At 41.3% G+C, this 13,578-nt stretch overlaps 1 protein-coding gene across 1 annotated transcript in view; it reads left to right on the forward strand.

Annotated features, from left to right (window-relative positions):
* Positions 1 to 13,578, forward strand: part of si:dkey-67c22.2 (uncharacterized protein LOC792544 homolog) — a 51,475-nt gene that overhangs the window by 2,277 nt on the left and 35,620 nt on the right. Inside the window, exons 2-4 of the mRNA XM_034186025.1 lie at positions 1,012 to 1,218; positions 1,336 to 1,518; positions 1,603 to 2,259. Of these exons, the coding sequence (XP_034041916.1) occupies positions 1,012 to 1,218; positions 1,336 to 1,518; positions 1,603 to 2,259 (1,047 nt within the window). The remainder of the gene's footprint in view (positions 1 to 1,011; positions 1,219 to 1,335; positions 1,519 to 1,602; positions 2,260 to 13,578) is intronic.

Genomic DNA, 13,578 nt, shown 5'->3' on the forward strand with positions numbered 1-13,578 from the left:
GAAAAGTTATTTTTTTAGTTGCTTTATACAGTTCATTCACAGCTTTATGCAGTTACTTTATTAGAAGTGCTGAAAACTTGCAACTAATAGGTAATGTAACTATTAATCTAACTTTATTACTCTTAAGCTTGAGCAATCAGCAAAGTAACTAATAGTTACTTTTCTGAGTACTAAATCTTAAAAATAACCAAGTTAGATTGAGTTACTTTATTAGTTAAATTTAGCAGCTGCCGACAATTTGTCCGCAGCTGCTAATGAATTAACTGTATAAAGTAACTAATGAACTAACTTTTCAAAGTTACTTTGGCAACACTGTCTTTACAGTGTTGCCACAGTCTTCACACCTGTGCAGTAATCATGCTGCCCAATCAGCATCTTGATATGCCATACCTGTGAGGTGGTATGGAATATCATGGCAAAGGAGAAGTGCTCACTAACACAGATTTGTGAACAATATTTGAGAGAAATAGGTCTTATGTGTATATAGAAAATGTTTAGATTGTTGAGTTCAGGTCAAGAATGGGAGCAACAACAAAAGTGTTGCATTTATATTTTTGTTCAGTGTAATATACTTGTGTTATGTGATTGTGCCATCATAAAATACTGTATGTAATAGAGATATAAATTGTGAAATGATTGTGCAACTAGTGACTGTTATGACTATAGTTGTACAAAATGAAGGGGAATTGGGAGCTTCAAAGGTTTTTATTTAAAAATAAGATCATTTCAGCAGTGTTAGGCTTGAGTCTGTTCCTCTTCTTTGTTACTACCTCTCCAGTTTTGGAGAAGACTCTCACAAGGCACAGAAGTTGCTGGCGTACAAAAATAGATTTTGTCCAGCTTGTAAAGAGTTGGATAAACAGCTGCCTCCTCCTCCCTCACTCTCCTTGCAAATTCATTGGGGAGCATTAGCATGGCTAAAATCCTTCAATAGATCCACCAACCAGGGCCCTGTTGACCCCTGGCCATTTTAAGCATTTTGTCCTTATTTGCCTCTCACATGCCTGGCAGGTGATGATGAAGCACTTGAGAAAGATGACAAGACTGCCAAGGAAATGAATGAGCCACCCCATAAGAAAAACAAGAAGCAGAGAAAACACAAGAGCAAGAAGAAGAAGAGAAGGAAGAAAGGTGATAAGGAGAGCAGCTCAGAATCTGGTGCTGAGTCAGATGTGGAACCTCCACCCCTCCAAGACCTGTCAGAACCACTAGAGCCAGGTCAGGACAACTTGAATTTTTGGGTGGTATTCTATATTGGACCATAAACAAAGTGGCCCTTTAATGTATTTTCTTGTTCTTGTTTTAATCAGATTTTTTTTAATACCAACCCTCAAGAGTATCATTTAAAAAACAAGCTGGGAAGTGTTATATTTAAAGGGAAAAAAATGAGTAACCGTAAAGCCAGTGAACATAACAGTCCTCTGTCCACACTTGCACAAACGTATATCTTTTCCCTTGTTTGTAGTGCCAGATTAGCAGCAGCTGCTGGGCAGAAGGAGGAGAGTAAAAGGGATATAGGTAGGACAACATCAAGCCTAAATCTTTTTAAACTGATAAAAACCACTAGTATTTTGTTTCAGTAATGCGTAGTTCTTTCCTCAGATCGAGTCGACGTAGAGGGAGATGTAAAATCTAAAAAAAGCAAAAGACACGCTGCTAAGAAGAAGAAAAAGAAGAGAAAGAAAGATGAAAAGCAGGATAAGAAATCGCCCTCTCACTCCCCATCTGAAAGCAGCTCAGTTTCTGCTTCAGAATCGGAAGGTGAAGGAGGTAAAAGGATTGGTTATGGCAGAGTTTCTCCAGTAACTACATCTGAGTTCCAAGAGCCAGTTTCTAAATTGGTGCCAAAAACCAAACGAGGAGAGGAGAATGTGGTTTCCACTCTGATGGAGAAACTTGAGCCTCTAACGGTGAAGAAAGAAGAAGCATCAGACATGGACAAGTCTCCATCTGGCTTGAATGAGAGTAATACCAATGACGTGAGTCAGGATATGACCATATCCTCCGCAGACCAGGTTGAGATTACTCAGCCAGCGGCAGTAAAGGTAAAGACCGAGAGTGATTGTAATGAAGAACTTGGATTCATCCATGCCCAAGAACTGCCTGACATTATCCCTAAACAGGAAGGTAATACCCCACGTGATGACACAAGTGTAAAAGATCTGTTAAATGCAGTTCATATGGAAAATATCAAGGAGCAAGGTTTATCCAGGTCAAAATCTCCTTCACTTCCAAAGTCTCCTTCCCCTTCGAGGGGCCTAGATTAAAGAAGTCTGGTTTGAATTTGAGTCGGTCTCCAACACCAAGTAGGCAGCAGTCTGGTCAAACAGCACCAGTAGTAAAAGAGCTGTCAAGAAGCCATTCCAGATCAGCTTCAAAGGGTAAACGGTCTACAACTCCCTTGAAAAGCAAAGAACTGTCACGTTCTCTGTCTCGCTCTAAGTCACCTGGGTCAAAACGAAAGTCACGCTGTCAGTCTCCTAAATCCCCCAAGAGGCCACTTTGCCGGTCCCGATCTACATCTCACTCCCCACTCCTAAGAGAAAAGTGTCAAAATCTCCCAGGAAATCCAAGTCCCCCAAACACAGAAAGAGCTCCTTGTCAGTTTCTCCAAAGCGACGTCATAGTTCCCCTTCTCCAAAAAGACGGTTGTCACGTTCCCCTAAGCGTGGTGGACGTAGGTCTCCATCTCTTTCCCGGTCGCCAAAGAGAAGTCGAAAATCAGAGTCACGATCTCATGCTGGCACTAAGCGCTCTAGGACTCGCTCTCCTCGACGTGGCGGTGCAGGTAGTAGGCATTCCAGATCACGTTCTGTTACTAAGATTCGTCGCTCCCGATCTAGATCCAGGCGCCCTCTTCGTAGATCCCGGTCACGATCACCAGCAAGGCGTATCGGAGGCAGCGACTCCAGAAGTCGATCTTTGTCTCGACGTAGGAGATCACCCCCCAAGAGCTCGCCGTTCACGGTCCCGGTCAAACCGCCGGAGCAGGCGGACTCGATCAAGGTCTATTGTAATTCTTAGACGCAGCCGTCGCTCCAGATCAAGGAGTCATCATAAACAGACCAAATCAAGAACGCCTGTCTCCCGTCGGCGGTCAAAATCCAGGTCTCCAGGTAGAAGGCGTTCTCGGTCCCCTGGGAGAAGAAACCGTTCCCCTCTGAGGTCTGGACGACGATCCAAGTCCCGCTCATTGTCACACAGGCACCGGACGAAATCACACTCACCGCTGCCTGCCAAGAGGAGGTCCAAATCTCCACGGAAAACTGGCAGGATGTCAAAGTCTGCATCCCTGTCCCCTGCCTTAAACAGATCTAAATCCAGATCTGAGTCAAGTGATGGACAGTCTGATAGTACCTCCCCAGCTCGATCCACATCTGGGTCTGAGAAGACAGCCGCTGGAAAGGCAGCCACAGCTACACAAAGTGGAACCATTTCATCTGCAGCAGGTGAGACAGTTTTTGATTCTTTTTAAGTTATTATGCTATATTTGCTTGGTTACCTAGAGTGTCGGTGAACCACACAGCTTTGCAGCTATAATGTCACTGCTTATGTTACTAAGACCTTTCATTGGCTTAGTCAGTCTTTTCATCACATCACTTGTTTGTTCTATTTTGCTAAAGCTGGCCATAGATGACATGATGATACTGTTTGTGTACATGTTACACCAAGGTCATGGAGAAGTGCACATCAGATGGAATAAATGCAGTGGGATCCTGTGTTTTGCTGAGATGAGATGGCAATGCAGCAGTTCAAGCATGTTAAAATGTTCAAAAATGCACATATTTCTCATACTATGAAATAATGTGTATTGTTTGGTATTAAGTACATGTTATTACAGGTAGAGATGCACATTGGTGCACAGGCACACACCACACACTTGCACATGATGGATGTAATGTCAGACTCACCCTTGCCAAAGTCCAGCAGACTTCAGTGTTTAATTTAAGCGGTTGAAATGCGTGTTTCCATTGTTGAAACAACAAAGAAAAGCAGCTGAAGAAATAAATGTCTGGAAAGGACCTAACATCTAGGGTGTTCACTTGAACCTTATTTCCAGTGAGCGGTTCTGGTAAGTATAGCACTGCTCTGTGGAAACAAGGTTTTGAAGACATCCGCACCTTTGTAGCCTTGGAGTAGGCTATAGAGATGACAAAATTGACAAAAATGATAGTGTTTCAAATGTTATTGCTTACACATGACCTATAAGCTGTTCACATGGTTTGATTAGTTTCTGGCAAGATATAACTAATCTTTATGGTATACACTATGGTATATATTATTATTATTATTATTATTATTAGGGTATTTATTATATTATCTCATAGGGAATGTTGGATTAGAGTTACAATTTCAATGACTTTTTTTTTTCTTCCTTTTTTTCCCCCTTTCTTTTCCTTCCCTCAGTTAACCACAGGACTATTTAGTATTTAGCACCTTCTGATATGGTCATTTTATAGCTTTACTTATTCAACTTTGTGTTTGATTTCAGGTATTACACTGGTTCATATGATATTTTGTAAAATGATTCTGGGCTACAAGCCAAAACGTACAAAAGACAAACTTAATAATATAGGGGTTCTACCTTGCTAGTAAAAGCTGCAAGAGCTGAGAAAGTAAGAAAGAAGACAGATGTGGAAGAAAGCGAAGTATAAAAGTTCATGTTTGTGTTAGTTTGATAGATGGGAGGGGTGGGAGGGGAGGGAAAGCCTCGCTTTACTTTTATATGTTTCTTACCTGTGCTGTGTGTACTTTCATTGTTTATTGCACTGAATCTGTTCAGAAAAGTTAATTTACATCTCATTGCTCGCTCCTTGAGACTGATCAGGCAACTCTGCTGTTTGAGACTGGAATATGGCCAACGTAATCGTAGGGGGTGCTGCTGGCAGACGGGCTGTGAGGATCATCTCATTAAACATTGGTGGGCTAAATGCTGTGATCAAATGCACTAAAATTTTGACACGTATAAAAGACCTCAGTGCAGACATGTTTCTTCAGGAGACACACCTGTGTAACTCTGACATAAGAAAATTATGTAGACCATGGGTTGAACAAATTTTACACTCCAAATTTGATCTTAAAATTAAGGGGCACAGCCATATTAATCAGGAAAAATGTCAATGTTATTAAGGATAAACTAATAACAGACTCAAACGGTCGTTACATAATTGTCACTGGTACACTGTATGAAAAGCCAGTTATATTAGCGTCTGTCTATGCACCCAATTGGGATGATCATAATTTTGTAAATTCATTGTTCACTGCCATTCCAGATTTAGACTCTCATTTACTTATAATGGGAGTGGATATGAATTGTGTAATTAACACATCCTTGGACAGGTCTAGCCCACGATCTTTAACGCAAAGAAAATGTCCCAGATGTTTTCTACATTCATGAGTCAATATGGACTTGTAGATCCCTGGCTTTTGTATCCCTCTGCAAAACAATATTCCCTCTTCTCTCATGTGCACCGTTCATCTCTAGAATAGATTATTTTTAATAGATAAAAAACTAATCCCAACTATTGTATCTACCCAGTACTTACAGTGTCAGACCATGCCACAGTAATTCTAGACTTTCACTTTAGCGTGAAGCCAAAGAAATTGAGACACTGGAGGCTTGATCCTCTCTTGCTGGCTGATGTTAACTTCTGTTAAAGCATTACTGACTCAGTTTTTTCTGTGAGATTAAGGAGGAGACCTCCCCGTCTTTATTATGGGATATCCTCAAAGCTTACATTAGGGGTAAAATTATTTCGTTCACCTCTCATGCAAAGAAAACATGTAGATGTAGACAGAGGGAATTACAAGACGCCAAATAACAGACGAATCAGGATAAATTTTTCAGCACCCTGACAAAAAAATGACACTTTTAGGTCCTTTTTCTCTCAGCTATATACCTCAGAATCCTTCGTAGATGATAAACAGCTAGCTGACTTTTTTGACAAGTTGGCTCTACCTAATGTTTCTCCTGTGCATAACCTTAGACGAGATTCTCCTCTCGCTCTCCAAGAAATTAAGGAAGCGATACAATCCATGAACAGTGGCAAGTCCCCAGGTCCAGATGGATACCCCGTTGAATTTTACAAAAAGTTTTCAGATCAGTTAGCACCATTGCTACTTGAAATGTTCAGTTATTCATTTAAACAAGGCATCCTACCTCCTACACTCATGCAAGCTTCCATTTCTTTAATTTTAAAAAAGGGAAAGGATCCACTGAACTGCAGTTCTTATCCACCAGTATCACCTCCCTGTAGACGTCAAAATACCAGCAAAGGTTCTTGCTCATCGATTGGAATTAGTCATGCCTCTGATAGTTTCAGATGACCAGACAGGATTCATAAGAGGAATACATTCATACTCTAATATTAGAAGATTACTCAATGTCATTCTCCCAGCAGGGGTGGTGGCCAAGTGGTTAATGTGCTTGGTTTCAGTGCAGAAGGTTCCGGGTTCAAATCCCACCCCTGCCACATTTCTCCATGTAATGTGGAGTTGCGTGAGGAAGGGCATCCGGCGTAAAACCTATGCCAATTCAACATGCAGATCCACCTTGGATTTGCTGTGGCGACCCCGATTGCAAACAATGGAGCAGCCAAAGGGACTTACTACTCAATGTCATTCTCCCACAGTCTTCATCAAATGGTCCAAGAGGCCATCATTTCACTCGATGCAGAGAAGCCATTTGATTGGGTGGAGTGGACCTATCTCTTTCTCCTTGAGACGTTTTGGATTTACTTCTGACTTTATTTCATAGGTCAGGTTACTCTATTCTTCCCCTGTTGCCTCCGTGTGCACAAATAATCACCGCTCCTCTCCATTCTCAATGTTTTGGGGAACACGTCAGGGCTGTCCACTGTTCCCATTATTATTTGCATTGGCAATTGAACCACTCTCTGTAGCACTAAAGATGGAAAAGTATTTCGGGGGGATTGAAAGATTTGGCATTAAACATAAAGTGTCACTATATGCAGACGATCTGCTCCTCTGTGTGAGTGACCCACTGACAAGCATCCCACACATTCTAAAGTTATTAGACTGTTTTAGTCAGTTATCTAGATATAAATTAAACATTGCAGAAAGCAAATACTTCCAAATTAACCAATTAGCTATTGACCTGCAGTCATCTGCTATACCTTTTAATATAACTAAAAATGGATTTAAATATCTAGGCATTAATATTTGTTGATCCCTAAGAACAATGCGTTAGCAAAATATCACTGCATTAACAACAGTAGTCGAGTCTGATTTGCAACGATGGAATTACTTGCCATTATCCCTAGTGGGCAGGATACAAATTATAAAAATGAATGTGTTACCAAGATACTTGTATGTTTTTCAATGCCTTCCCATCTTTCTACCAAAAGTTTTTTTTTTCTGTTTTAAATGATGAAATGATAAGACTGAAATGATGGTTCTTGGTCCAGTGAGATGTCGGTATCAATTTGACCAGTTAACGCTCAGCCTAGGTTCATGTGTCATACATCACACTGACAAAGTGAGGAACCTTGGGGTAATTTTTGATCCCATTGTCCTTTGACCTCCACATTAGAAATATTACGAGGACTGCTTTCTACCACCTGTGAAATATAGCGAAGATTTGTCCCATCCTGTCTGTGGCTGATGCTGAGACCCTGATCCATGCGTTTATCTCTTCCAGATTGGACTACTGCAATGTTTATTTTCTGGTTTACCGCAGTCGCATTAGGGCTCTCCAATTGGTTCAAAATGCTGCAGCCAGACTTTTGACACGAAGCAGAAAGTTCAACCACATTACCCATTTTGGCATCCCTTCACTGGCTTCCTGTTCCAGTGAGATCAGATTTTAAGGTTCTGCTACTAGTCTATAAAATTGTTCACGGACTGGCACCTCCCTACCTAGCTGACCTAATTAAACCTTACGTACCGGCCTGGGCTTTGCATTCTCAGGGTGCAGGACTACTTTGTGTCCCTAGGGTGAATAAGAAGTCTGCAGGTCACAGAGCTTTCTCTTATCGTGCCCCTGCTTTGTAGAATGATCTCCCTGCGTCAGTAAAACAGTCAGATTCTGTGGAGACTTTCAAGTCCAGACTTAAGCACTTATTTTCCTTTTTGTATGGCTAGCATACTGATATAGTTTTGTTTTACGCTTTTTACTCTTTTAATTAATTTTATTAGGAAACAGAGCGTGCTGCAGCCTCAACTTTACCTAAATTCTGGGTCTTTTAGTGAAGCTTAGGGCTAGTGGCCGGCGATCACTTTAGTGTTTTTCTGTTTTTCTCGTTGTTAATGCTGGCAAATTATACAGTATTCTTGTCTTTCTGATGCCTGATTCTGTTTTTTCTCTCTGTTTAAGGTGCAGCTCCATCCAGAGATGGGAGTTGTATTTGTTTACATACCCTGGCAGAATTTGCATCACGACGCTTAGCTTCATAGTGGAGTACAGCAGAGAAGGATTTTCATTCATTCATTCATCTTCTACCGCTTAGTCAAATTAAGGGTCGCGGGGGCTGGAGCCTATCCCAGCAGTCAGAGCGCGAGGCGGGGTACAACAAGGACAGGACGCCAGTCTGTCGCAGGGCCACAAATAGACAAACAAACACAGACACACCCACACACACACCTACGGACAATTTTAAAGATTCCAATCCACCTAACCCGCACGTCTTTGGATGTGGGAGGAAACCGGAGCACCTGGAGGAAACCCACGCAAACACAGGGAGAACATGCAAACTCCACACAGATGGCCACGGGAATTGAACCCGTGACCTTCTCGCTGTGAGGCAACAGTGCTAACCACTAATCCACCGTGCTGCCCAGAGAAGGATATTCTTTCACCAAAACAGATCAAATCCAGGCTTGCATCTCAGATGTACCTTCTGGCAATTTGTAGCTAAACTTTCAGGTCTTCTTCTAAGAAAATCCTCCTCTATACCACTTCATCATGAAGATGGATAACTGGTGATACAAAATGCAAAGCTTGCACTGTGCATAATTTCTCTAATCACAGCCACGTAAGCCTATAACTTCTTCTGGGTTGTCTGGGTGTCTTGGTGGCTTTCCTCACTCTTCTACTTCTTGCACAGTCACTCAGTTTTTGAGAACTGTCTACTCCATGCGGATTTACCATAGAATGCCATATTGTTTGTATTTCGTTGTAATTGATGTAAATAAAGTCCGAAACATATTCTGTGGCAGCTTCACCATCAGAGCCTCGTCCACAACTACCACAAAAGACTCCAAGCTGTCGTTGATGTTAAAGGGGGCAATATACAGTATTAAGAACAGTGGTATGTAAACTTTTAACCAGGTTAATTTGGGTAGTTCTTGTCATTTTGATTTAAAAAGAGGAAACACGGTTGTTTGACAATAAATGGCTTCACCCAACCACTAACCATGAGTGAAAAAAAATTTTGTGTTGTCATTCATTCTCTTAAAAAGTAAACATTCTACCAGGGTATGTAAACGTTTGAGCACAACTGTGTACACACACACACACATATATATATATATATATATATATATATATATATATATATATATATATAAAAAGGTTGGTGGAAGTATTTGTTATAAGAAATCACTGACTACTAGGAGGTAATTATTGTTCACAATTATTCAATTACACGACAACATTTGTCAGTTTTAATAAGTGGTTCATTTGTCACAACTATCAATGTCAGTCAATTCGCCCTACTGACATTTCAAATCCCGCAAAATCTTGGAGATGTCGCCGCGCTGCGAGATCTCAGTAACATTGAGAACTGCATTGATACGCTCTGATCGGGCTTCACTTTAACCGCTGCACACGGACAACACCATTAACATCGCAACATAAAACTATTTTTATATTGTGCCTAAACCTCTCAGTGAATATATTCTCTGGGTTTTTAGACATTGTTATTGCATTTGTTTTATGTAAACATGCGAGAATCACAGCATGCTGTGAGCTACAATCGCTTCCTGATCATGTCGTTCTGGGGGAAAGTGAAGTTTGCTCTTTAACGCCTTTATTGTTCTTTACAACACTGTTTGTCCTCTTTGTTCCAGACTAATATATAAGATGTCTGAAATTCGGTTTGTTTTTATTAAATTCCACGCAGATTAAATGTAGCAGACACAGATTATTTGTTATAATTGTTTTAGCAAGTTTCCAGGGTATCATGTATGCAGTTTCTTATTAACGTGATGAAAAGCATAAAAAAAATTACATTTGTAGTATAATATTCATTTACAACTGTCATCGTGTGGATGCTCTATGTTGTTTTGACTGCGGCGACTCTCTGGCACGCAAGGGATTATGGGATACGTCAATAGGGCGAATATCAAAATTGAAAACTTGCCTCATCCACATGTAGAAACCATTTTAAAATGAATCGTCTCTTAGGTCAGGACCCATGAAGGCTTCGATCCAGCCATACTATTTTCTGTTTATATGCCTGATATTCAGATGGGTACAGGTTTAGCTACGTGTTACAGTTAGAACTTTATGGGTAGAGTGTGGAGATTCAGTCAAAATACTCCTGTTTGTGTACTGATGTTAAATCCATGTTTGCTGGAATTGGTGGAAACTTTGTTTCCCTGAATTGTAAATAGTTTCTGCCAAATGTATAAATGTAATTATAGGTTACAGCTAGGGTCAGGTTTAGGGGTTAATTAGAGTACCAAATAGCAGTGTGGTATTTGACCCCACTGTGCTTCTGGTGGTGCCAGACAAATGGAGACAACACAACAGAATTCAAGATACGACCTTGAGCTCTAGGAAAAGGTCACTGATAAAACTGATGATTTCCTGATATGTTAAGCAAGTCCTTTTGGCTTCTTTTTTTCCCCACTTCAGTTTGCCACAGCAGATCCGATACGGCTCTGCATGTTGATTTGGCACAAATTTTACACTGAATGCCCTTCATAAGGCAACTCCATATTACATGGAAAATGGGCAAAAGTGGTCTTAAACTGGGAACTTTCTGCTCTGGAAACAGGCACTAACTGCTTGGCCACCACAATGCACTGATATGCTAAGCAATAAGGACAATTAATCAACTGATTGCAAAATTGTGACATTTTGTGATTAGGAAAAAAATGTTGATGATCCAGATTGATGTCTCCTGGCAGAGGTAAGCTTTGTGAGCCTCTCTCTAGCTGGTGATTTTACAATGCTGCCGCTGATGTCTTGGTCAAAACCCCTTCATGCCATACCTGTCGAGGACTGACAATAATGCTGTTTCCTGATCCCACCGATTTAGGACCCAGGCTCAGACTTGGCTCTGATCTTTGATATTCCTCTGGTTTTATGTCAGGATTAGACACTTGTGTTTCTGGAACTCCAGCATCAGTCTCTCTTTGACAGTCCTGAACTGTTCCACACTCAGCAGGGTCGGTTACACTTCTAACCTCAGTCCTGCTTGGTTTGCAGGAAGGAGCAGCAGACACGTGGTTTTTACCCTGAACGATATTGCGCATAGGACAGATGATCCACGGACAGCAGCAGCAGAGGAGGAGGAGGACCACTGGCTGATGGAGACGCAGCTGAGATATTTTGTCCTTTGGAAGAAGGCTGAAACTGCGGCTTTAGCTGGAATGCAGTTACATAAATATTATAGTTAAAATTCATGAATGAAAAGAACACGTTTCAGTAAGCTATCTTATCTCAAGGCTTGTCTCATACTGAAAGCTAGCGAACGCTAACTTTAGCTTCACAAGAGATACTTACCGGTGTTCTTTCCTTGGTGAATATAGAGTCATCCAAGTTGATATTAAACCTTTTCTGTTCCATTCCCCGGGTGCTAAGGAAAAAGGCAATGGTACGTTCAACTTTTACCGTAGTACTATTATTGTTCTCCCCTGTCAGCAGAACATCTAACAGACATACGCAATGACAGAAAAATGCTTCTTCTTCTAATAGATTCCGGCAGGCTATACGTTGGCGTGGCATAATGCTGCCCCCCACAGGTAATAGTTAAATACTTTATCTTATGTTAGACTCTCAAATAGAGGTTGGTGGAATGGAGGAACTTTATCACAGCTTTGTCCACTAAATGCGAGTAACTGCTCTCAGAAAAAATACAGAAAAATGCTAAGTTCCGGTCTGTTTTTTCAAAATAAAAGCGTTATTCCACAAGCACGACCAGACAGTGACACCCTTAATTTTAATTCCAAGTGCAGCAAAGTAGGTTGCAGTGGTTTGGACATGTGAAGAGATGAATGATATGACAAAAGAGTGATTATTTAAGTTGGGGGTCAGTACGCCTAGAGGTGTCTAGTCTGCCGGAAACATAAGAAGAAGAAGAAAGTTGGGGGTCACCAACCCTCCGCAACATGTTTCCCATGTGTACCTGCTGCAAACATAGCTGATTAAAGTCTGGTGCTTCCTAGCTCTTGAAGGGTTGAGCACACCTGACTTACTTATTTAGCAGATGGAGCAGGGACAGCAGCTGCTAGTGTTACCCCATGTCACGCTCAGCAACTGTTTGGTTGCCAGTTGCCACAAAGTGGTACTCAAGAATCCTCCAAAGGAACTTAGTACCAGACATCCAGTCATTACTTTGGGTTAGCATGATCCAGGTTTCACAACCATACAGACAGGAAATATCAGGACCCTAAGAGACCTGTGTTCTCCCTCAAAGGTCTTGGTATTGCAAACACCTCTGTCCAAGGACCTCATACCTTCATAAGTCCTCTTAGGCATCTCTCAGTCTCAAAGATGGCGAACCCAGAGAGAAAATTGCATAAATTCTGAAAAGCCAGAGGTGAATTTTTCTTCTGCCACTTGAAGAAAAGATACTTAGGATACTTAGGATGTTTGTGGTGCAGTTTGGTCCTCTTTGTCCTATCTTGATTCCTGTTTGAATTTGAATATTAGTCCCACTGCCTTGTAGTTGTTGACCATCTCTTGGTTTTCCCAATATTTCCCCAGTGATTTGGCACATTAACAGCTGCAGATATGCACCATTCCATGGGTTCACTGTGTGACAAGGAAAGGCAAATTGTCATACACATTTCTTAATCTGTGTTTTAAAAATCTTATATTGGTCACCTCTGGTAGACTTACAAACAGCATCTGTTCACACTGGGAACATTTGGTGATACATGACTATCATAACTTCCATGGATAATCTTGTATGTCTTAATTTCCCTCTATTTGGTGATAAGTATAGTACAGTTGTGGCAATCCCTTGTGGTGAGGAAGATTGTTGATTCCGAGGGCGGGATATCTATATCCAGGGTAGATCTAGAGATGTCTTTGCATGGTTAGTGTAACGTAGGAATGTAATTGCATGGCAACAAACACATGGCCCTTGGACAGATCATTTGCCTGGTCCATTGGTTGGTAAATTCCAAACGATTGAGGTCTAACCGAACTGCTGCATCCTTCATCCACCGTTAAAGCCATTGCCTCCTCCACCTGACTGTTGAGGACTTCTTGATTCACCAAATACCCATTAGCCATCTTGTATTCAGGGTTCCTGTAGGGCCTTTGTGATACCGCAGCGGCCCAGGGCACACAAGGTCCCCACAGTATTTTACACCAATAGCAATCCCCTACTTGATCCGTTGCAAAGATGTCACAACGTGGACAAGGAGTAGTATTTTGACACC

Source organism: Thalassophryne amazonica, chromosome 14 (assembly GCF_902500255.1).
Source record: "Thalassophryne amazonica chromosome 14, fThaAma1.1, whole genome shotgun sequence".
Taxonomy (NCBI): domain Eukaryota; kingdom Metazoa; phylum Chordata; class Actinopteri; order Batrachoidiformes; family Batrachoididae; genus Thalassophryne; species Thalassophryne amazonica.